This window comes from Cryptomeria japonica, chromosome 4, assembly GCF_030272615.1.
Source record: "Cryptomeria japonica chromosome 4, Sugi_1.0, whole genome shotgun sequence".
Lineage (NCBI taxonomy): Eukaryota > Viridiplantae > Streptophyta > Pinopsida > Cupressales > Cupressaceae > Cryptomeria > Cryptomeria japonica.
In genome coordinates, this window is record NC_081408.1 from 764,196,739 (window position 1) to 764,223,234 (window position 26,496).

General features: G+C 35.9%; 1 protein-coding gene across 3 annotated transcripts in view; it reads left to right on the forward strand.

The window, feature by feature from the left end:
• The first annotated feature begins 23,074 nt into the window (after positions 1 to 23,074).
• LOC131061627 (phosphatidylinositol/phosphatidylcholine transfer protein SFH3) overlaps positions 23,075 to 26,496 on the forward strand; it is a 51,824-nt gene continuing 48,402 nt past the window's right edge. Inside the window, exons 1-3 of one of the 3 annotated variants that reach the window (XM_057995413.2) lie at positions 23,075 to 23,624; positions 23,794 to 24,026; positions 24,788 to 24,816. In XM_057995413.2, coding sequence (XP_057851396.2) covers positions 23,972 to 24,026; positions 24,788 to 24,816 — 84 coding nt within the window. In that variant the 5' untranslated portion in view covers positions 23,075 to 23,624; positions 23,794 to 23,971. The remainder of the gene's footprint in view (positions 23,625 to 23,793; positions 24,027 to 24,787; positions 24,817 to 26,496) is intronic. The other 2 variants (XM_057995410.2, XM_057995412.2) reach the window with 2 other exon arrangements.

The following is a 26,496-nucleotide window of genomic DNA, read 5'->3' on the forward strand; positions in this document are numbered from 1 at the left end:
TTAATGGTCATTGTACTCATATTAAGGAAGACTAAAGATATCATATTATAACATGATAAATGCTTCCAAACTGGAACTGGTTTCCCCCCCAAAAAAGGGTATTTTGTTTGGAAATGGGAATTACAATCAGACAAATATATGCTAAAAATCATTAACAAGATTTCAATATAACTATCAAAACAAAAAATATATACTATCTCCTCAAGTGACATTGAAACTTCTCTATCATATAAGCCATCTCTACATTTTATATGTCAAAGAATTTGGAAGTGCAAATGACATTGCTCACAGACTTAGTTGGATTGGTATAATTTCTTTTCACATGGAGAGGTCTATTATATAACTTTCTCAATTTTGGCTACTAATTTAAAAATAAATAAAAAAATTGTTTGAAAGGTTGAAAAGTTTAGAAATCTAATTCTCTCCCCTTGTAAGAAACTTTCTGACAATTGAAGAATATGGACTAAAATTGGACAAATCTGATCATTCAAAAAAATTAGTATGAAACTAGATTTAAATATAGAGGTAGACATCAAAGTGAAACAATATGATGGAAGACATGGGCCAAATAAGTAGGGTAATTGTTAAAGGAATATGAGAATTTGATTTGCTCATACAAGACCTTCAAAATTGTTATTAGTATATTTAGGAGAGCTGCAAGGTTTTTTTTTTTTTACAGGTAACAAAGCTCAACTGAGATGGATTTACTCAATAGAAATATTAAGACTCACATTGAATACTTCAAAATACCAAGATGATATGTTCATTCACCCATCTCATATAGTGAAAACTTTTAGTAAGAGACCATGTTGACATTAGTGAGTTGGTTAAACCTTAAGCACAAAACTTATAAGGAAACCTAAATTTGATGTGGTTTGAAGTTCTGAATGGTCTTAATAAGCTTTGAGATTTTAGTTTCAAGGAATAAATTCATGCCACTCGGTCTTACTTGCCAAAAATTTTATAAATCCAAAAAGCAATGGGACATAGCTAGCAAGATCCTTTGAGCAACAAGCAGCCATAGGTATGAAACTGTTATTCTTCTTACTTCCTTCCTTGTCACGCTCTTCAAGTGATCCATTGATTTATTCTTCACTGTGGCCTTTAAATTGGTTATAAATTAGGATGACTTTTTGTTTTAATATCCCATATTAGAATGACAGCGGATAAATTTGTGATTTGTTTCATAACAAGTTTGTCAATTCAACAAAGATGGAATCACTACTCTCAAGCATTATTGACTTCAACTTGAATGCAATAAACTTGTAAAGTTGAAAGGACAATGTTTAAAAATGATTTGAGTCTTTAAATTTGTAGGCAATAGTAGCTATTCCAAGAGACCCATAAAAATGAAGAAATTGAGTGGCAAGTTTGAAATGTTGATTACCTTAGTTGTGACTTTCTTGTGCATATAGTTTAAGTTTCTTGGAAATGTTTTAAATGTATAAATTGATTAGAGAATTGGTATTTATGTTACCTCTTATTGGTTGTCTTACCTATGTACGTCCTTCTCATCATGGGAAAGAAGGATATTTTTAAAAGTAGACAAATCCTTGAAAGTAATGACTCGTTTGTGATGTGTGGAAGGTTGCAAAAGTCACTTAGACTTTCAAGTCAATTTAAATATAGTACAAAAGCGTGGTCCTAAATATGAGCTATGTTTGAAAATTTTCTAATTTGACTTGATTAATATCTATGTGAAAGCATTAGTGAATCTTAAGAATTAGGATTGCCTTGTTATCAAACTATTGTTCTGATAGGAACTCAGCAAGTTGAGTTGTAGAGAAAACTAATCACATATGTTTAAGAGCCTTGCAAAATAATTTATGGGTTTTGTTCTTCATTCCTTTCCTTTTCCGGAACATATTAAAATTTTAAATTTGGATAATGGACTCAAAGGTTATGAATGTTAGAGTATTGTCCTTTTGCTACAATCTGCAAAATGAAAATTATTTGTTGATTTATAGATTGCAATTGTATAAGTTCAAATAATATTGGTTATTCATGAGTGAAAAAAATAATAATATATTATAATCCTTTCATAGTATTCCTTCCATTATTAGTGGGTGATAACCCTAAATCAAATAATTCATGAGGAGGAGGTAAGATCCTTCATATCACTAGATAAATATTCTTTGGAAAGTGAGCTCGCATTGAGGATTAGCTTTCTTTATTCTTTCCATTCTTAGTGGGTGACAACCCTAAACCAACTAATTCATGAGAAGGAGGTAAGATCCCTCATATCACTAGATAAAGAGTGTTTTGAAAGTGAGTTTGTATTAAGGATTAACTTACTTTATGGATCAAATATTCGTTAACTATTCCTCTCTTGTGGTATAATTAGTAAATATTATCCTTTAAAAATAAAAAAATAAAAAATATTATCCCTTTGGAAACTCACTCACTAAGTTAACCATCATAAGAGAATTAAATGTTAGTTATGGGCTTGTCTTTTGGTGTTGTTTATCTATCTTGATGTATGTCCAAATATCAAGTGAGGTGATTGGGAACTATTGCATGCTAAACTTTAATGATCATTAACTCACACCCATGAGTGCATCACTTAGAATCATTTACATTTTTCTACATGCAAGTGTGCTCAATGAACGTATATATCAAATATATATTGCATAAGTATATAGGTAGACTAGCTTGACATTGATTCACATAGTGAACTAGATTCCATCATGCATGTTGCCACACATTGCTATATCCTTTGTGATGGGTTGGGATCCTCTAGTGGAGAAGCATGAGGAATCTTGATGCTTTGTGGTAGGGTGGAAATCACCTCGATGATGTTCTCTCTATATTTTTCTTTAAGTTACAAATAAGGGAAATATAAGAGGGTTATGTAATGCAAGTGTTAAAAAATTTACTTATCTTACATATTGATTGAAAGAGTGGATAAATTTCCATATACTATTTATTCTTCGCATGCAAATTTTGAATATGGGTTCTTGTGTGTGTGTGTGTGTACATGAACTTGTAACGTAATTTTTTTTTTTCATTTTATGGCTATGCCAAAGTATGCTACCCTCTAGTCTATAATGGACATTCAACACTAACGTAGGGATTTGTGACTATGCTTAATCGCTTCCCATGCATCCTTATCTTTGTCTATTGTGGCATTGATTGATAGCTCAAGCTTTTGGCATAACGACAACAATGTCCAACAAGTGGTATCGGAGCATTGGGTTATGGGTTCGAATCCTACAGGTCACGCTGAGGGGGGATTGTTACCCTTTAGTCTGTAATAGATGTTCAGTGATGACCTCAAGATTTGTGACATGTGCTTAACCACCTATCATGGATCCTTGTCTTTGGCCACTGTGGCATTGGTTGATAGCTCAATCTTTTGGCGGTGTCCAACAAAGTATAGTAAATGAAATCAGACAATGTGTAATGATTGTGAAATTATTTTATGTTTACATTTTTAAAAAAAAAATATTTGAATTCTAGATTATCTCTACATTACCTTCATGTTACTTGTGGATTTCCATACTTTATCATTGCTTATGTTAAGAAAGGAAAAATACTAGTTGTGTTTGACTCCTTTAACTTTAGATTATGTCTACTTTACTCTTCAATTCTCTTGTTTTATTAAGTGATTGTGAGTAGATGTTACAACAATAATTATGGTATATAGATACAATTCTCCCCAATTATGTGAAATCACAAGATCAAGATTTTTGTCAGCAGGTCTAAGGAAGTCCAACACTTCCTTGGGGATCTTCACTTCTGGTTCACCAAAGTAGCTCACAATTTTCTAAACAAAGGGCTCCTCAAAAGTTACAAAGTTTGCATTTTCAAAATTCTTGTCTCATATATATGTCCAACATTGGATAGGGAGCATGTCACTTTTACCATCTCTCATTTTGACTTAGATTTTATCATCCCATAACCCCTCTCCTCTAAACAAGAACATATGACAAAGTAATGAATACCATGTTACAAGGTGTGCGCCCTTGGTCTCTGTACAACAAAAGCGATGTGCTTGTGACACGACTTAACTACCTCTCATGGATTCTATAAGTCCAGTGGTTGTATCACACATTGACAAGTCGATCTTTTGGTGCAATGACAACCACTTGCAATGAATGGTATCAGAGTTGGGTCACGAGTTCAAACCCTGCTCGTGCTGAGGGTTGGATTGTTGCAAGGTGTGTGCCCTTATTCTCTATGCATTAAAAGCGGTGTATTTGTGACATGGCTTAACCACCTCCCATGAATTCTATAAGTCTAGTGGTTGTATCGGGCATTGACATGTTGATATTTTGGTGCAACAACAACCGCTCCCAATATACCATTTAAATTCAAACTTTTCTAAATGTGCTTTAGCTATAACTAACTTTTCATGCATTCTCTTAGCAAGAAAAGTTTCAAAATAAAAATTTGTGCTAACCATAAATAAGGTTTTGAATGTCATCAACCATATACATGAATGGAATGGGAATTATGGCCTTAGAATCATGACCCAAAATTTGATACAATGTGTAGTAGGTCTCCACAAAATAATCTTCAAATGTGTCAACTCCAAAGGTCTCCTTCTCAATTTGAGAAATTAGAAGCACAATTCTTTTGGGACCCTTGATTATAAACTTCAAAATGGCAACACTTTTGAACACATAATTATGTATCTCATGCTTTTTCTTGAAATGGTTACAATTCACAAGCTTTGATGCTCCTAAGTTTAAATTAAACACATTTGAAATTTTGGACTTATTAAACATCTCTCCACCAATTGTAAAGAGTTCGCTTCTTAGTTTGACATCACACCTCTAAGATACAACTTTAATAAAATCTAAATCCAATAAGATGTTTTGAACAACTAACTTTCCCATAACTAAGTAGCATCCATTTCTAAGAGGAAAGTTAGAGCGTCTCTTCTTATACTAGTGTTGAAATAAGCTCCATCTTGTCTCGGGTAGGTGTGCATCTCACATTCCAGCCAACTCATCCAAGACTTATTATTAGGACCCTTAGGACCACTAAGTTGTAAAGGTTTTCTCTCTCTATCAAAATATTTGAGAATATATTCATTCAACTGCCTTGATGCTTGAGAGATATCTACTTTCTTACTCATGTTAACTATAATCAAGACTAGGGTTTTAAACTCCACAACTGATGGGGAGGGCTTCTCAAAGAGAGACAATCCTTTTCCATTAGGAAATTGAGTGATGTATTAGTGGGATCCCTTCACTCTACATTGGTCTATCAACCAATCAAAACACTAAAACTCTCTAGGAGTGCTCCCAATCAAAATGTGCTCACTGACTGCTTAGGCGTGGTTGAGATTCACCAAGGTAAATCCAACCTTAGACTATTAAACTTATATGCTTGTAGGGTTTATAGCAGGTGTACTTAAGGTTTTTCAAGGCCAATCAACTAGTTTTGTACTTGGGTTTCATCCATTTCTCCATCACTCCTTCTTTCCCCTATTTTCTAGGCCTAGTAGTCCTAGAGCCCCAATTAGCCCTACCTAATCGGTTTTTGAGGAATTACTCAAAATTATCTCAAAGAACCAGACAAAATAATTTATGTTCTGATTACCATTTTGGATGAAATTTTGGATTCATTAGGTGAGGAAACCAGGTATGTTCGTACAGGTATGGAATTTGAAAATGGCATATTTGAAGGGGTTTTGGGTCTTTTTGATCTTCTTCCAAGGGTTTAATGTCTTCCCTGGTCTGCCACACCTCCAAACTTCCACAAAGGCTCTACAACACCCCACTTACTCATTCCAAATACTAGGCATCTTCAAACCTGATCATCCATGCAAGCACTTGCAAAATTTTAATCATTTCCTAACAGGGCTATGACTGAGCTTGCCTAGGAAATGAAGTCAAATGACCTTCCAATGACCTCCAAACCAAAAAAAACTTATATACACAGTCAAAGTTTCCATGTCTCGAGTCCCAAGGGTTATTGAGATAAACTCAAAGGACTTCAAGCTAGAACCATGTTTGGGCTTTAAAACCCTTGCTCGGGCCGAGAGCAGTATAAAATAAAAAACTCAATTCAAACCTAAAACAAAGACTAACTCAACTGCCTCCTAAGAACTACAAAGGCATGTATAAATCAATCATGAAAGAACAATAATGAAATCAATTAATAAAGTACAGACTGTTGCTCACAATTTGAGAAAAATGCAAGATAAAACTAGAAAAAGGTCTTCAAAATGAATTACAATTTGCTCAAGGTGTTTACCAACCTCATTAAATTCATCCACTGAGAATTTATATGAGATTTATATCCTAACCAACTCTCCATCGGTTTCCTAACCACCGATTTTCTCAAACCTTCAAAAAGTTGCTCAAAATTGTAAAATGTTGTCGAGCAACATTGACAACTTTTGCCAAAAAGTGCATTTTTGCATTTTATGCTTTGTCACTCATCCTAAACCACCTATAATTACTTAAAACCACTAACATGACATGTTTTAATGCTAAATAAGGATTTTCAATATGTTTGACACCAAAATGCACGTTTATGCCATTTTAGGCTTACAAGGGCTCATAAGCCAAAATTGAGTAAAAACATGCTCCAATTGCCATTCATCCTTCAAATGCATATAAAAAACACATGTGGACCTATGAGTAGTCCATTACTAACAAACCAAAACCAACCTAAAGAATAACACACAAAAATCTAGAAAATGCACTCAAAACTAGGTGCTCCTACACCGACAACTAGGGTTTAATTTTACAATGAGTACATACCTCAGTTACTAGCTCAATTATGTTCTACTCATAATTTTGAACTTAAAGATATGAAAAACATTAAATATATCCAACTTATAGTTTATAATGAGTGAACAAGTAGTCTTCAACTGCAAAATCCTAATTTCCATTGCAACTCAAAGTAGCAAGCAAAAGTGGATGCAATCAACTGTGGCTGATGAGGTGGTCCAAATTGAATATTTATTTGCACCAAACATCTCAAAATATGAATTAAACCAGTCATTTCACTATTACTACAATGTGTGTTCAAGCTACAAACATGTAATCAAATGTTCTTTAAGTTCAAATGTCAACCATTAATTTCAAAGTATAATGGCAAGATGAATGGATGAGATTTGAAAGATTGGATTTAAAAATAACTTAGACATACTTAATTATTTTTTGGCCAATCAAAGCAAGACATGTTAGAGTCAACTTTACACTATGGAGCTATGTGTCATCATCGTGTGCCCTCGCAAAGGAAAATGGGCACCATCCAATTGGCAGCACAGGGCTGCGTGGAGACTTTCTTGTTATTAGGCTGGTGAGTGGGACTAGCCACACGTCATCATATGCAGTAACAAAGGATTTACAAGGCACTAATAATTCCAACCTTGCAAGGATTTTCTCTAATCAGGAAACAATTAAGTTCTTGCATCCACTCGAAGAATGACTAGGTCTTAGGCAAGGGTCCCATGGGGGGGTAGTTTAAGCTCTATTTTTAAGGAAGAGGTGGTCCCATAGAGAATTTTTTTTGGGCTACAATATCATTTGGAATATGCTCCTAAAAAATAGAAGCTCCTACTTTTTAGGCTTCCATTTTTTAACAGGTGAAAATGGGGTGGGGTTAGAAATTGCTCGCCAGCTTAGGAATTTTATTTACCACTTGCCAATCAAAAAGAAGTTGAGACGAGTCTTATGAAAAAATTTAGAGGGAAGATAGAAATTTTTTTATTTCATTTATCATTGCTACTCGATGGATGTTGCACAAAGAAGAAGCTAGAAAGGAGAACACCTACAATCATAGGTACCTAATCTTGTGCATGTTCTATTCCTTGACATAATTCAATAAAAAAGCATTGTTAAAATTGCACACTACAAAAAAAGACATAATTTTGCTCATATTAGACATAATCCTTAAATTTAGGAGCTAATTTTTTTAAGTTGAACTATACTCTTCATGGGACCATCAACTTCCTTCAATTTAGTAGCTTAAATTTTTAAGCAGATCTGGGCTACAAATTTCATTGGACCACTTGCTTTAAAATATTCTTAAAAAATCTCTACAACACTCACTCTATTTTTTAGGAAGCCCCCCTCCATGGGACCCCAACCTTAGTGAATATTTTACTATTAATGCAACCCAATGACTGTAACATATTTGATAGAGATAGAGCTTCCAGGCTCACATAGACCATTGATTTTCCTTTAACTAGCCAACATATGCTAACATAGATTGGAAAAATTAAAGTGCTCAACTTGGGAATATTAAAGGTGCTCAAGCCAACTAGTAACTAGGATGAGGAGCTGGTAAAAGAATGACTTCAAAACTTTTAAGTTATGACTTAAGTAATGGTTACCGCCAACAACAAGTCAACTCAAAAATATAAGCACTAAGGTTTAGGGTTTAAGGATGAACGCCTAAAAGGACTTAGGATTCAAGTAATTTTAGCTTGACCTAAGAAGTTAAGGAGACCAAAAGCCAATTTTATTTATGGTTCCACCAAACAGCTCCAAACTTTACATCTTTATAAACAAAATTACTTGTCCAAACTCAAGCACTTCACATTTTAAGAGAAGATATCATACCCAAGCTAAAAAGACATGTAGATATTTAATTTTTAATATAATTAAACCATTAAAATTCTATCACCATAAATAGAAAATAATATTTATGAGTCCTTGATCCAAAATTGATAGATAATGAACTAGTCATATCATCCAATGTTTTGACATTATTTAATTACATAGTCAATCTCATTGACCCATATTTCTTGAATAATGATTCATGTGAATCCAACTATCATGAGCATGAATGATCCACTTAACACTCATTACATATATGCGAGAGTCATAGGAGAGAAGAATCAAGACATCCTAGGAAGTCACTCATCATAATACTAGCCTAATTCAAGCATCCTTAACAATGGAGTTCCCCTCGAGATAAACCCTACTTAACTTGCTACTCCATTTACATTAGAGTGGATTTATGATGGGCAACCTCTCAAGAAGACTTGATGCTTCACCCTTATGAGCGTCACCTAAATGCAATGAGAGCTAATTAGATCATTTATGCTCATGAGAGATACGTTCTAGAGAACACTAGGGGAAGAGTATCAGTAGATAACATAGTTCCAATAGCCGTCGCTTTATTGCCATGTTGACCCCCCAAAACATAACAAATTTTTTTGTCAGTACATAAATATAAAAATACAAGTAAATATTTATTTTAATACCAATACATGTTCACAACTGAATTAGTAGTTGACAACAAAAAAGTAAAAAAACAAACAACTACTGGTACATTTCCTATTTTAATACAAAATAACTTGCACAAATAATAAACATTTTTATTTTTTAAAAAAACTTAATATTTACATTTGTCACTTTATGCAAGTGGCTAAAAAGTACAAATGTATTCCAATTACAATTACATATGCACATCTATTGGTGCATTAAATGACATAAAAACAATCAACTTTAGACTTCTTAGACAGTCGAGTGTACATTCTTCCAAATATCACTTCACAGCTTCATGCATTAAATGGACCTGCATTTGGTACCCACATTTGCAACAACTGGTGTAAGACTCCCTAGTAACCAAAAATTTGCATAAAATCAAATTAAAAAAAAAACACGTTTCATTCAAAGCATAGAAGAAAACTGAACAATTCGAAGCAATGGAGAATTGTATATTTAATATGACATGACCGACTGTTTCCCACAAAAATTCAAATTTGAAAATAGCAAGCTACCACAATCGAATGCATTGCACATTTGAATTATATTATAAGACATAATTTTTTGTGTCAATTTCATTATAATCCAATTCATTGAATCTTCTCGAGCTCTGCAAATACTCTCTGCACATTCCTTATTCAAGGGCACACATTCAGGTTGGTACACACATAATAACTAAATTCCCTCTGCAGTCAATGTTAAATGCTATAAATCTTTCAATTGAAATTATACTGTTTTCAATAAACCAACATTTCTTTCAATATAGTCACTGTAAATAATATTAACATCCATATTGAATGTCCAATGATGGTTTAGCTCATTCGTAACTGCATTATGCTTTGTCTATTGATGATTTCTTTGTATGCGGTTTACAATTTCATTTCAATGCTCTCTTACAGTTTAATGTGCCTATATGGTTATTGTCCATTAATAGTGTGAACTTTACTCCAATTTTTTTGATTCATTATAGTGTGAACTTGACTCCACTTTCTTTGCTTCATTTTGCGATATAGGTTTCATGTTTCAATGCTTTGTTACAGTATAATAATGTCGAAATCCTCGCAGAGAATGGCAAAAAATAAATGATTATCTATTTGTTTTATTTGAAACCCCTTAATTATTTATCATTCGTTAAATGACGTCTCTCTGTTTATAATGCCAAAATAATTACAGAGAATGCAAAAAAAAATGATTATTATTCATAATTATTCGTATGACGACTTCATAACTTCTACATGCGACCATTCTGGTCTTTACAATGAGATAAGATATACATCTTTAATTATTACAAAAATACTTTTATCTGGAATCTCTGACTTTCTCTATCTCTGGATGTGTCGCCTCCATTTGACCTGGATAACCTCCTCTCGCAAACTGGATGACAGACATATGACCTAGGCATTTTTATCCGCCCAACCAAATGAAGCATAAGCTTCCCGGTGCTCTTGATAAGCTCTCGTCCCTCACGATGGAGTACCCTAGCAAACCAGTACCAACTAGCAGTAAAGAAATCCTGTGTAATCATGTAGAACTAACAACCCATCCTGGTCGAACTAACTACATGTGTTATGGCAACAAGATAAATAAATAAATAAATATGACGGCCATCATCACCCTATTGGGGAGGTGAAGAAAATCACCCTTCCCTCGTTAGCCCATAAACGAACACTCTCGTTCCATAATCATCCCTCATGGATAGAAAAATAATTAACACTTCGTGGATTAATGTTAGAATAATATTATTTAATATATGTTTTAAACTTTCTTAATCTCATTTTTCCAAGTTAAATCATTTTCTTTAATCAATTAGAATGTTATTCAAAAAATAAATAATCTCTATATAATATATATATTTTATTATTATTGTTGTTTTTGTTAGTAAATTTAACATTCTCAATACTCATAAAAAATATCATTTCCCAAATAATCTTATCCTATATTCTTGAATAGGGAAAAAGAGAAGTCAAAAAGATCAAATAAATTTTGCTCATAGTGGGATTTGAACTCCCAACCCACTAATCCCAAAAACATATCCCTACCAACACACCAATTGAAAATTCTGATATTTTTAACAAGAATATTAACTTAAGTCTACTGAGAATAATCAGACCACCCATGGCAAATAAGACATCCATTTTTCAGAAATATATCCAGGTAAAGAAATTAAATGACCCCAACTCCCTACTACTTAACTACTGGCAGAAGTTGTTGAAGAGGAACTATAGGGTGAATTAAATAAATTTTAACAAATCATATTGACTATGGCTGGAAAAAATTAAAAATAAAAAAATAGCAAGAAGGAAGGAAGCATGGCTGGTGGATCAGAGGCGTGGCAGGGAAGACAAATTTTCTGCTAAAATTTTCAATGCTCTCCCCTATATCTTCCATTTAACATCCTTGCCCAAGGAAGTGGGAGGCATGGGGAGTGGAAGTGAAGGAAGGCGTGGTAAGAACAACCAACGCCCCCTTCATTCTTGTATGGTAGAAGGTGACTTAGGGAGGTGAGGACGTGGCTGGCAGGAGGAAAGACCATACAATAGACCGTCATTCCCCCCTTTTTATTTTCTATTTTTGCAATCTCGTAAAGGCAGGACGCTTAACCAGTTTGTCCTGCAGGCTCCAAACTTCCCTTTGGCAACCCACCATTAGCATGATATTGCTAAGCTGATCTTTCTCAATCGATTCCATTGGAAATCAATTTCCAACTGAGGAAATACTGATTCAGTTAAAATTAAAAAAAAACAAATACTATCAAACACTTGTCAGTAGAATTAGAAGGAAGAATATGAGATCGGAGAGGGAGACGTGGAGGAGAATAGAGGGAAAACAAGCATACACATTATCTGCTGGTCAGATAATTAGATCAAAACCAGGCTTTTAATAAAAAAATTCAATAATAGTCAAATCTGAAAGAAACCAATAACAATACAATTATTAGTCGAATAGAGAGAAAAAGTCGGGTGGTGAGAAAATAAGAAGAGAGCTTGGTTCTTTCCTGTAGCTGATCGCTCTCCTCTTAATTCCCCTATTGAAATTCCTAAATTGAGTTCACTCTCAGCAAGAAAGTAATAACAAGACTCAGAGAAATTGGACGATGAATCTGAATAAGGAGCTCTATTTTATAAACACTAAGTTTAAGTTCCAAAATAAGATATGAAGGACGAGGGAATTGGTTTTATCGGAGGACCCTTCGCGATCCTGGCATTGGGCTTCTCGCTCCTACGTATGGAGGAGGGGTAAGACCTCCTCCACAGTGGTAAGCATTTCTACTTCTTTCCTTTCTTGTTTTTGACCTTATGCTGAGGCTTTTGGAGCGCCGCAGTTGTAGTTATTGCAGGCACGAGTGGAGGCAAGAGCAGTTAATGCTCGATGGAGGCGGAATTTAATGGGTCGAATGCGACCCATGTGCCCTTCTCAAAAGTCGTGGAGGAATAAATTCTTGGTAAATCATTCCGAGACGCCATTGTTGGTGACATCGTGCAGGTCTCACGAGAGGCCAAATTCTCTTTGGTAAGTGCTTCATCTGCAGGCCTCAATGACGGAGTCAGAGGACGAGGTAAGGACCCTGCCTTGGCTCCTTTTACTTTCTCTATCTCTCCTAACGATGCCATGACCAAAGCCCTTGAGCTTGAAAATAAAAGACTCCAAGACATTGCTATTTTCTTTGTAGTGAATAATGTGGATAAGTGTTCGACTAGGAAATTTCTTGATGATTGCATGAAAAATGTATGGGTTAGAAAGTTAGGGTTTAATTTCTCTTTCTGTAGAATGATTCAAAAAGGTTTATTTATTATTTTCTTTAAAGATAATAAATCTCAGTTAGAGGTTCTGCATAAACAATTATGGGCCATTGGCCAAACCACCTTCAGGGCCCTCAAATGGTCCTTTGATGTGATTAATGAAGAAATTCTGGCTATTCCTTGCCCTCGGTGACTTCTAATTAAAAATTTACCTCCCATTTTTTGGAATTTCACCCCGCAAGTTCTTGAACCGATAGGAAAAGTGGTTAGAGTTGACCACTCTACAATTATTGTCCCCAACTTGGATGCCAGAGTCTTGATTTCTATCAATCCAAGAGTTGACATACCCAGATTTCTCAATATCAAACTGCGGGATGAATCCTTCACCTACATTATGGAAACCCTAGGTGGTTTGAACTTGTGCTTCCTATGTAGAAGGGAAGGACACATTAGGTGATCTTTCCCCATTCTCTCGAATAAGTCTAAGCCCAATGTTAACTCGCCTGGGATCAACACTAATAAAGGTGGCCCTGCTCCACCCAATTCGTCATCTAAACCTTTAGAAGAACCGTCTGTTAGAGTTAAATTGGACTTTCTCAGCAAGGCCATCAAGAATGCAGTGGCTAGTTTCCCAAAGGTTCAACCTGTTGATCCCCCTAACTTTGAAAATAATACCGACTTCAGCCCCTTTAATGTAGAACACCCCCCCCCCACTCGGCGGTTTCTGCAGTCATCTCCCAGATGGATGGAATAGAAGACTTTGGCTTTCATGTGGTCTTAAGGAAAAATAAGAGGTCTAAAAAGAAGAATGCCCAACAACTAGCCCTGGAAAAAATTAGGGCCAAAGGACACCAGAATTCTCATTCTGCCAAATCAGGCTTTGAGGTAAAGGGGTCTAGAACCCCTTTAGAGACTTTGGTAATGACCAACCCTGGCAAGGACTCTCATGTCAAGTCAATAGTTAAGACCTTTGAAGTAATTGATCATGGGGGTGATGTTAATAGGAGTAGGGCTGCAACCCCCCTGCCCTCTGTGATCCTCAATATGTTCTTACAACTAATCAATCCCAAGCTTGGGATAATCCATCTGACCCGACATTAGTGCATAATGATTCGTTGGACCCTCCAAGGCATGAGGGTTGCTCCCCTCATTCTATCCTCATCACTTCGCCGACCTTTATTCCTGTGAAAGCAAATTCCTTGATTGATGATGATAATGTCCTTTATGAGATTATCTCGACTGCTCCAACGATTGACAATACTAGAACCCTTTGCTCTTCTGAGACGAGAATGTCTAAGGGTGATTCCATAGAAGATGCCTCCTCAGTGGACATTCATGAGTCTGAGATGGAAATTGAATTGAGATCCAACTTGTCGACCATTAATGGTGAGGAATTAAAGGATACAAACAACCCAAATGAGGAAATATTTGAGGGAGAAGAACACACCAGAAGGAAAAGAGGGAGGCCGTTAGGCTCTAAAAACAAACTCTCTCCCATGCATAAAAAATCTAACTGAAAGGCGAGTATCCCTAAATGCTTTAACAACTTCAAGGTTGACAAGAATGATAAATAACTAATTGTTCTCCATGAAATATCTATCCTGGAATATCCGGGGGCTAGAATCCTCTGACAGGAAATATATGGTGAGAAGATTGCTTAATAATCATAAGGATTTGGACTTTGTCCCACTTCAGGAGGTTAAAGCAATTAAATTTACATTGGAGGTCAATCTAAACTTTATGTGGAAGGAATCCCTCCAATTTTTCACTAAACACGAGAAAGGCAAAGGAGGGGTTGTCATTCGTATTAACCCTAATTGGCAAAACTCTATCCTTTGCTCTGGAGTCTCTCCTTGCAATAGAGTTATTTGGGTAACTTTCCAACATGGAGACTCTTCTTTCAGGCTATGCACCATCTACGCCCCCAATGACTACAAAGATCTGAGCTCTGGAAGTGGATTGCTTCTCTTCTGATATTCCATGGATTCTAGGGGGAGATTTCAATATGGTCGAGCACAAGGATGACTAATCAATGGATTCTAGGGGGAGATTTCAATATGGTCGAGCACAAGGATGACTAATCAAGTAGTGCTACTATTGAGTGGAAAGGAGGGGAAAAGCCTCACTGAGATAGAATAAAAATCATGAAGAGGCTATTTGACCCATTGGAAGGATTAAAACATGTTCATAAGGGCATTTGGTTTATTTGGTGCAATTTCCAGAAAGATGGTAACCAAATCTACTCCAAACTGGATAGATTATACACCAATAAAGATTTCTTCTCCTTTATCCTAGATCACCAAGATTGCCCGGTGGTGGTCAAACCCTCCTCCCTCTCTGACCATAGCCCCATCTTTGCTGAGATTGTCACTAGGAGCATGAACAAACCCTATAGTAAGACTGGTGGTAAGTTCATTCTTAACAACAGTCTCCTAAAAGACCAGGACGGTCTTGCTGCTATCCATATAGTAAGGATGTTTAATAAGTGGAATCCCTCTATTGGCTCCTATATCAATAAATGGGATACCTCAGTTAAAAGTTGGCAGAAGACCCTTGACACCATTGGAAAAAAGAAAGCCAAAGTTACTAGGCAGGATGAGCTTGTTCTATCCTCTAATATGCACAATGTGGAACAAGTCCTTCGAAATGACCCTAGCAACTCTCATCTTACCCACCTAGTGGCAGTGGCTAGAGATGAACTTAAAATGACAACATCATAAAGCATTAGGTGCCCGAACTAGAGTCGGGATGCTCTGGCTCTCTCGAGGAGACAAAGGTTCTAAGTTGTTTTTCAACCTTCCGAAACAAAAACAATTTAAGGAAAGGATTGACAAGCTGTGGGTGGACGGTAAGGAAATATCTGCCGACGAGGAAATCATGAATGAGTTCCTCGACCTCTATAAGCTGCTATTCTCCTCCGAGGACTCTTCTGCATCCAGAATTGCTAGGGTCAAATGTGGGGCTCTTATCCCTAAGCTTGTATCTCCCGATGAGGTTAATTCTCTTAGTAAACCCTTCTCATCTAAGGAAATTATTAAAGCCATTAATTCCCTTCACAATGACAAAACCCCAGGGTTGGATGGGCTTACCATTCAATTCTATAAGGCTAATATCGCATGGGTTGTTGATGATCTTCTTGAGGTCTATAACAAAGCCATCAGGACAGGGTCTCTGGAAATTAACATCAATAGAGGTCTGATCAAGATTATTCCCAAAGAAGGGGACAAGGCTCTAATCAAGAATTGGCACTCTATTACTCTACTCAATCTCTCTTATAAGATTCTTGCTAAGATGCTTGCCTTAAGGCTCAAAAAGATCTTATCTAAATTTATCTGCTCCACCCAAATTGGTTTCATCAAGGGGAGATACATTTTGGAAATTCTTATTACAAGTTGGGAGGCCATGGAATGGGCTAGAGTTTTGGATCAAAAGGTGGCCATGTTCTTGTTGGACTTTGAAAAGGCCTATGACAAGATTGAATGGGGTTTTATCTCCACTATGCTCCAAGCCTTTGGGTTTCCTGAGATCTTCTGCCAGTTTGTTAAGGTCCTTCTTAGGAATGCTCATGCCTAGGTAGAAGTAAATGGTTTGATTTCGCAGCCCTTCGAGCTCAGTATATCTATTAGTCAGGGGTGCCCTCTAGCCCTTGCTCTCTTTGTGATAGCTTCCGATGCTCTGTTTTATCTGCTTAGGGATAACTCTCTCTCCCCTAAGATTAAGGGAATCTCCCTCCCATATGACTTAGAGATGATCAACATCCAATTTGTAGATGATACTGCTCTATTTTTTGAATTATCAAAGGAAAACTTGAATGCTCTATCATACAAGCTCTCTCTATTCTATGACACCTCAGGGGCTAAGATCTCACAATCTAAATCTACCCTACTCGGATGGATTGAGAAACCTCTAGATTGGCTCTCTACCTATGGGTATCAGTGGGGAGGTCCAAACACAATTGTCAGATATCTGGGGATCCCTTTTGTTATCTCTCTCTGCCTTAAGGATATGTGGTCATGGATTAAGGGGAAGTTTGAATCAAAACTTACCAAATGGAATAAGCACTATCTATCACTGGCAGGAAGAATGCAACTGTGCCAAAAGATCCTTTCCTCCTACAGTATTTACTATGCGTCTGTATGGATGTTTAATAACTATAAGATCAATGAGATACAAAAAACCATATGGGATTTTTGTGGTCAGATGGAAGAGGTCACATGAAAACTCATTCCGTCAAGTGGGAATGGTGTTGTATGGATAAATCTATTGGAGGTCTGGGTCTTAAGGATCTGAAAATCCAAGGGACTACGTTGGTTGCCAAGTGGATCTTTCATGCACTCGAAGGTAATGAACCGTGGGAAGTTCTCATACACAATAATATTAGGTTGGGGGTTCCTGAGGAAGCTAAATCTTGGAAGTTCCTCCCCATCAGTGATCTGCTAGCTGGATCCTTTCCAGTCTCTACCGCAAGCTCTGCTATTTTTAAAACCATCTGGAAAGCATGGGAAGCCATTAGGTCTAGTGTTGGCAATGGTTGGATCAGCCGAGATAATCAAGTCTTTGGGGAAAGGTCAATCTGGTGGAACTTAACCCATAACGGTAAGCCTCTTGCCCTTACTCAAGGGTGCTCGACCCAAAAATGGGCCAGCAAAGGTATTTTTTGTCTTAAAGATATCATAGCTAACGACAATCTGATCCCATGTGACGAGCTCTCTAGTAAATTTAATCTGCCTTTATCTAATAAGAGAACTTATAACTTTCTGTCATGCCCCACCTGAGTTTAGGGCTTTGTAAGTACGGATCTCAGCACTAAATAAAATAAACAGCTGAGGGTTAGGGCCGACTCAGAGGCAAGAAACAATAATAATACTAATAATAAAAAATACCTGAAGGTTTAGGGCCGACCTAGTGTTTAAGGGCAAACAATAAAGATTATCACTAAATTATGGGCGACTCCTTTTATGAAAAATATAAAATTAAATAAAATGCACACCCTATGCTTGGCTGACCTCCTTCCTTGAATAGACGCCTTCGATAAAGAATTATAAATAAATCAAATCAGAACATTATTTCTCATCGTAGGCCTACCTACAGATGTTTGGCGCCTTATTTTGTTGTTTTCAGAATATGAAAATAAAATATAAATGTATTTAATAAAGTTGGGCCGACCTATTTGATAGGTGCACCCCTTGGATGAAGAGGCATTTTTGCATAGTATAAATAGAGGTTATTTTGGGGAAAGACAGGCAAGAAGTTAGGGAATATATTTTCTATTTAAGAAGACTCGGAGCAGAAAGAGAGCATATTATTGTGCATAAATTAAAGAATCAATTGCAGATATGATAGTTAATTTGATCAAGAGTGAACTGGATCGGGTCCGAGTGCATACAAAGAGCAGATTAATAGCAGCAATCAGGCCATAAGATCACGTCAGAGTTTGCATATTTATTATATGTAGTGGGCAAAATATAAGGCGATTCAGAAAGGTGACATTACAAGTGGTCTCAGAGCTTTGATCCTGCAGCCTGCAGGGTAAAGCTAAAATAATGCATTCTAGTTAACAAATAAAGCCATTTAGTCATAAATGTGTTGTTAATGATATGGACAGTGACATACTAGAAAAGAATATGACAGTCTCTGTGGTAGAAGGAAAACGATGGAAATATGAGAACACAGTGCCAAGGAACAACCGTGATAAAAGTTTAATAGATAACAGTCTATTTAAAGCCATGGGGAATGTGTAAATAACAAAGTGATAAAAGTCTTTTGTCTTGTGCACAGAGACAGTAGGCCAAATGATGAATTGATTATCCTAAGAGATGGCTCTGGTCTTGGTTGGACGTTCCGGCCTCGTGTGGGCTAAGTGATTAATTGATTACCCTGAGAGATGGATCTGGTCCTAGTTGGACGGTCCTGCCTCTTGTGGGCCAAATGATGAATTGATGACCCCAAGAGATGGATCTTGTCTTGGTTGGACGTTCAATCTGGTGGAACTTAACCCATAACGGTAAGCCTCTTGCCCTTACTCAAGGGTGCTCGACCCAAAAATGGGCCAGCAAAGGTATTTTTTGTCTTAAAGATATCATAGCTAACGACAATCTGATCCCATGTGACGAGCTCTCTAGTAAATTTAATCTGCCTTTATCTAATAAGAGAACTTATAACATCTTGTGCAATGCTTTTTCTCTCCTTCAACCTCCCAAAACTTGTATTGTTGATGATAACCACTTTCTCTCCTTTGTTTGGTCTGATGGAAGCCCGATTGGGAACCTAAAACCTCTCTCTATTTATAAAACCCTCTCCTCTGACTTCAGCATCCTTAACCATCTCGATTGTGTTTGGTACTCTAACCTCTCGCATGCTCAATGGAGCAATATTCTTAAGGCTTTCTGGGGTTCTCCACTGGCTCTGAGGAAAAAGACCTTCAAATGGATTTTACTTCTTGATAAGCTCCATGTCAGATCCGACTATACAAAAGAGGACCTATGCTCTATTTGTAAAGTCAAGGATTCCAGTAGACAATTTTTTTTTTACTGCATTATTGCTAAGGAAATTTGGCTTATCTTCAGATTTACTCTTCCATTGCATAGTTGTATTCTTGATGTTATTACAGGGTGCATTAAAGGCCTTAAGAAAGATGCTAATATGTTTTGGAATTTACTTTCTGGTGATATCCTTTGGTATTTATGGAAAGCTAGGAATTTAGAAAAAATTCAAGGGTAAGAAAGGGCCCTTACCGAGTCTTTTCGAAGTCTCACCCTCCACTCTATCTGCTCGTAGGTTACCATGGTTTTTAGACTAAACAAAGAGAAGTTCCGAAGATTCCTAGCAGATGGGCACGTTACAGTATTCATCTTTGAGCTATCTCATGGTTACACATGGGGAAGAACCAATGCTGAGAGAACTTCATTTGTGAACGCCCTCGATGCTCTCATGGAAGAAATCGGGGGCAATGGCCACCAAGTGCGACATCAGATGATCCAATCTTCCAGGATGCTAGATGATCGCATACTAGTTTGGATGGAAGGAACTGCAGGATGGATCACCTGGATTTAGTCCAGGCATTCACCATGTGCAGTCTTTTTGTAATTAGGCATCCCTAGTTTTGTAACTAGACAACCGTTGTAATTAGTCAGACATATATTTTGTGCAGAGAACTTGGTTGGACGTAGCATGTACAAGAAGCTCTTATTTTACATAGTTATGATTTACTGATAAATCTGTAACTCCCAATTTTGTACCCCAGTTTATTCGCTATTATCAATACAAAAAAAATAAGATATGAAAATAAAAGTAAATTAGAAAGAAAAATATTTTCAGTAATTAGTTCTCCAAGTTGCATGATTAGTAATATCTAGTTCTAAAAATAAAACTATATTTTAATTATTAATGCATGATGAAGAACTCAGAAATAATTTCTAATTAATTAATTTAAAAAAAAACTAAATTACAAATTTGTTAAAGATTTAGTTTTTAAGAAAATAATTAATTATTAGGCCCTCGCATGTTGTCTATATTTTACATAAGTTTACTCAAACGTTGTATTTTTGCATGTCTTGATCATTCATTTAAATTTATTAACTAATATTTTAATTAATTTCTTGAATTAATCTCTTTATTTATTTTAATTAGTCCTCTAACTTTAGTATTTATAAGATATTATATCTTAAATAGCTTTTATATATTTTATAATTTAATTATCAAATAATTTTATTTTTAATTACTCAACTAATTAATTTATTTACTCTCTTTTAAATAATTATATTATAATTTATTTCTAGCTTGATTGTAATATTAAATACTTGTATATTTAATAATTTATCCTTATTATTATTTTCTTTTTATTTTATCAATTTATACTAGACTCCCTAGTTTAATTCACTAATTGCTTATCTAATTGGGTACTTTGCACAGGGTTCCAATACTTAGGTTGCTACTAGTGAACTAGAAAAACCCCTCCTCGGACATATGTCCGCCTTCGACGGTCACCCTGCAACTTATACTTGACAAAAATTTGTCAGATTGCATTACATAAAAATCTAGCAAAATATTAATATCATTAAATATCATAATATTATTCATCATCATTAAATAACGACATCATATCAACAAAACATCATTATTAAGTATTATTAATCATAATAGTAAAATAGCATTAAAACATCATCATAAAATAACTAACCATCATCATTGTCACTAAACCACACAATATCATCCGTCGTTATTAAAAGTTAATCAAATGACCGTATGCGAAAAAGGTCAGCAATATAGGTATCTGACATAATAAATAAATCTAATTGAGGTCTAATTTGAGTTGTGACAGGGTTTCGAATAATTATGAACAATAATCATTTTTTTTTGCATTCTCTGTAATTATTTTGGCATTATAAACAAAGAGAACCATTTAACAACCCACCCATAAAATAAAATGATAAATAAAGAAGGGCTTTCGAATAATTATGAAACCCTAAATCACATACACAAAAATCATCAATAGACAAAGCATAATGAACTTACAAAAGAGCTAAACCATCTTTGGACATCCAATATTGCAGGGATGCAATGCTAGGTGTTACCAGGAATGGACGCAAAGGAAAAATGGCGTTTTTGCAGAGCATGACAGAGAAATGACGTGTTTCTAGAGCATGACAAAGGAATGTTGGAGAAGAAGCATCGCGAACAATGGAAATGCCCAAAAAATCTTCATTTCACTAAGTTTTTAGGGCAACGTAGATGGTAGTAAACTGACCCACGTGGGGCCCTCCCTCAAACCCACCATGACAGTTAAGGGTGGGCAAACTTGTTTTTTATCACCCGTTTTAAATTTTAAAATATGGAAAAGTGATTTTTAAAAATGTTAGAATAAATATAATTAGGTTAAATATTTATTTTAAATAGATGACAAATAAATTAGTTATTAGGTATTTTATAAACATATATTGGCATTTTAGTGTGCGGGTATTGGCGCAAAAGAGGTCAAGTATCAGTCATCACTTCGAAATGACCACTTTTTGACCTTTCGATGCATAACGACCCATAGAGATCAGATCATTACTATCCAAAAGCCAGATCAATAACTTTAAGCAGTTAAGTTGCATACGAAGACAACCAAAAAAATAAATTAAAATCCGATGTACTGTTTAGGATCTGTAGGTGCACGAAATTAGTTATGACAGCTATTGGTGCTCTTCCCCTACTCATGAAATATGGGTTAATGAGATTACCTAAAAAAAAATATAAAATTGAATCCTACATCACATAGTTTGACTCATTATAAAAACAAGACCCACTTTAAAAAAACATTAATTAAATATTTTTGTGTGATCTAGAGGTGACAAAGGGGTCGTATGTCTAGACCGCTTAGTTAAATTTGTTGCTTAAGTTTCCACTATATAAGTGGTTCCATGTAAATTTTTAAATTAATACAAGGGATGGTTGAGAATCCTCTCCTGTAATGGTGGTGTTCCTATAATTTAAGGATTGAAATTTTAGCTTTGGATAAACAAAGGAGATGAGATCATGTTTCTTAAAAAATGTGACACACGACTACATACATTCTCTCCCCTATTTATTTAACAAATGATAATAAATACTTTACAATTTCAAATCCACTCAATGAAAAAACACATACATTTAAATAATAACTAAATAAAATTAAAAATTAATCAAACAACTTACGTATATTTACACTAAGAATTCTTTTATATCGAGTCTTTAATAATTTCTAATATAATATTTCCAATTCCTATAAGCTCGCACAAAATAACAAATTCTTTTTAAAATAAAAAAAAAATAATGAAAAACTTCAATTCTTACCCTGAATTGGAAAGATCAATTAATCGGAAACTCGGAACTCATTGTCCGCAATCGATGGCATCAATTTCATTTATATCGATGGCATCAATCGAATATTTGACTCCGAACAAAATTATCGTCAAATCTATGACGCATTAAAAGTCTAATCTGCTGTAAATAGTCTGACACGTCAGAAACAGGCTCTGGACGGTCAAATTCTAGACCGTACATGAAAACTTATGTCCAATTAAAAAATTGTATTTAAAGAAATAAACTACGACTATCGTTTTCGTACTGCAAAAACGCCTTTTAATACAATGACCTTTTCAATAAAAAATATTATAAATAAGCACACCTTCCTGCGTGGACTGCATTCGTGCACGGTGCAACCCTAGCTGTTGCTAACGCCCACGCTAATCATCCAATCGGACGGCCCAAAATGGCTCACGCGTTTTCCCATTCGGCGTGCGATTGCTAGAGACGAGAGCCTCGGCCCTAGGCTTTCCAGTACCTGATTTACCGGGAACTGCCGGCGGCATGCTGGAACTTTCCCGACCGCCGGGAATGCAGGACTGAAACTGAATATAATACCTCAAAAGCATGAGAGCCTACAGAAATCGAACTCGGAATCTCATTTTTATCGTGTTTCTTTTGTTTTGCTGTTAGATCTGCTGGATCTGGCGGGGATTCATTCATTTGCCTCCAAATTTGTAGTCGTTTGCGCTAAAAGAGAAGCGCCGCTAAAGTTAGTGCAGATTATATTTCGAACAGGCGAGTCAGAAGTTATTTGAAAGTGTACGTCTGTCTGCAGAAGTTGAGCGGCCAGCACATTGCAGGTTCGATCTCTGCTTTGCTCAAATTTTACGGTCCACTAGTTCGAAGTGAAATGTCGGTGGTGCTTAGTAGGTTACAGGTACTTTTGTTTACTACTTGTTAACTTAGATTCAGGTTATTTTCCCCTACTGTTCTTCTTTACTTTCCATCGCCTTTTTATAAGTGCGAAAATGAATCGTCACAATGATAACATCATGTGCCGTAATGGCAGGGCAGCGAATAAGATTCCTCAATTTGTTGTTTAACAGGTGGCATGTGTTTGTCTGCTCTCGCCGACGGACTTTAAAAGTTGTTTTAAATTGCTTTAGTTTTTCCCGGATCTCAGCGCTCCGGTACGCGAGAGAAATTCGCTGCCGTTTACTCTAGCGCTGAGAGCGTCAATTGACGGGAGAATAAGGCGTTTTGGCTCGGTTTGGCTGGTTCGCGATGGCTGGCGAAATCTCGGAGGCCATCAAGCAGATGAATGCATTTGTCGAGAAAGGTAGGTGGTTTCTGTTAAGATACAATATCAGATTTGGGGTTTTTGTGTCTAAATTCGGACTCTTTGTTGATGACTGTCCGTTCGTGCAGCATTTACATTATGTTGATGGAATCTGATGGTTAAATTTAATTATTGCCAGCTCCATTACTGAAATTTATGTTACCGTTCATTTTCTCAACATCTACGCTATTTTGGTAGAATCTGTTGATGGAATCTGTTGGTTAAATTTAATTATTGCCAGCTCCATTACTGAAATTTATGTTACCGTTCATTTTCTCAACATCTACGCTATTTTGGTAGAATCTGTTTGTTAACTGTAATTATATTGAGCGCCTTTGCTCTAATTTGTGTACCGTACATTTTCGAAGAGTCCGGGTTATATTAACCAAATCTTCTTCTTAAATTCAATTATTTTGAGCGTCATTATTGAATTTTATGCTTTTGCGCATTTTCGGTTTATTTCAATTGTTCTTAGTGCCATCTGAAATGTATATTTGATGGGCATCTCCGCAGCATCATTTTTATTTCGATGTAAAGTGTTAGTTAATTATTAATGAAAATCATTTTGAGCTCCATAGTTGAAATTTATATTACCGTACATTTCCACAGCACCTGCATTATTTGGATGTAATGCGTTGGTTAATTTTAATTATTCTGAATTTCTGAGCGCCATAGCTTAAATTTCTATTCTGAAGGTCTTATTGTTTTGCTTGGTTGCATATTACTGGTTGGACCTTGACTTTGCATGGATGTGGCAACAGTTGACGAGCCTTTGAAGAAAAGCTTTCAGGTAATTAAATACTGCTGTTACAATTTGAATCATTCACAAATAAACTCCTACTAGTAAGAGATCAATGTGAAGTTTCAGGTAAAAGGCTTTTAGCTGGTTGATATGTTTCAAGGACTGTTTGTAGTGCTGATCTATTCGAGATACACATTTATATAAAGATCTATGAGGGGATTGTTGATTAGATTTCTTGTTTCCAGTTGAACAAGTAGTTGCTTGAATTGTGAAAGCCAGCTGGCCTTTAGGAGAGCAGAATCAATTCCAGTGTTGATCAAGTAGGCATAAGTTGAGCTCAATGTGGAGAACTTGGTGTGAATGCCTTATTGTGCATTTTGTGGTTTATACTCAATATTTAAGGAAATACTTACTTTACTTAGGCTTTGATGTTCAGATCACTGGCTGGCAGGTGCCACCATTCATAAATTAGTAGAACAAGACACTATAATTACATTAGGATTCATGAATGCTGTCATTCTTGTTTGGAATACACAAGGTCTACTTTAGGGTCTTGCTATCATGCGTATAATCCGTTTTTACTTTTTTGTGCTGCATATGAAAATGATCATTTGCACAACTTTCTGTCATGCCCCACCTGAGTTTAGGGCTTTGTAAGTACGGATCTCAGCACTAAATAAAATAAACAGCTGAGGGTTAGGGCCGACTCAGAGGCAAGAAACAATAATAATACTAATAATAAAAAATACCTGAAGGTTTAGGGCCGACCTAGTGTTTAAGGGCAAACAATAAAGATTATCACTAAATTATGGGCGACTCCTTTTATGAAAAATATAAAATTAAATAAAATGCACACCCTATGCTTGGCTGACCTCCTTCCTTGAATAGACGCCTTCGATAAAGAATTATAAATAAATCAAATCAGAACATTATTTCTCATCGTAGGCCTACCTACAGATGTTTGGCGCCTTATTTTGTTGTTTTCAGAATATGAAAATAAAATATAAATGTATTTAATAAAGTTGGGCCGACCTATTTGATAGGTGCACCCCTTGGATGAAGAGGCATTTTTGCATAGTATAAATAGAGGTTATTTTGGGGAAAGACAGGCAAGAAGTTAGGGAATATATTTTCTATTTAAGAAGACTCGGAGCAGAAAGAGAGCATATTATTGTGCATAAATTAAAGAATCAATTGCAGATCTGATAGTTAATTTGATCAAGAGTGAACTGGATCGGGTCCGAGTGCATACAAAGAGCAGATTAATAGCAGCAATCAGGCCATAAGATCACGTCAGAGTTTGCATATTTATTATATGCAGTGGGCAAAATATAAGGCGATTCAGAAAGGTGACATTACAAGTGGTCTCAGAGCTTTGATCCTGCAGCCTGCAGGGTAAAGCTAAAATAATGCATTCTAGTTAACAAATAAAGCCATTTAGTCATAAATGTGTTGTTAATGATATGGACAGTGACATACTAGAAAAGAATATGACAGTCTCTGTGGTAGAAGGAAAACGATGGAAATATGAGAACACAGTGCCAAGGAACAACCGTGATAAAAGTTTAATAGATAACAGTCTATTTAAAGCCATGGGGAATGTGTAAATAACAAAGTGATAAAAGTCTTTTGTCTTGTGCACAGAGACAGTAGGCCAAATGATGAATTGATTATCCTAAGAGATGGCTCTGGTCTTGGTTGGACGTTCCGGCCTCGTGTGGGCTAAGT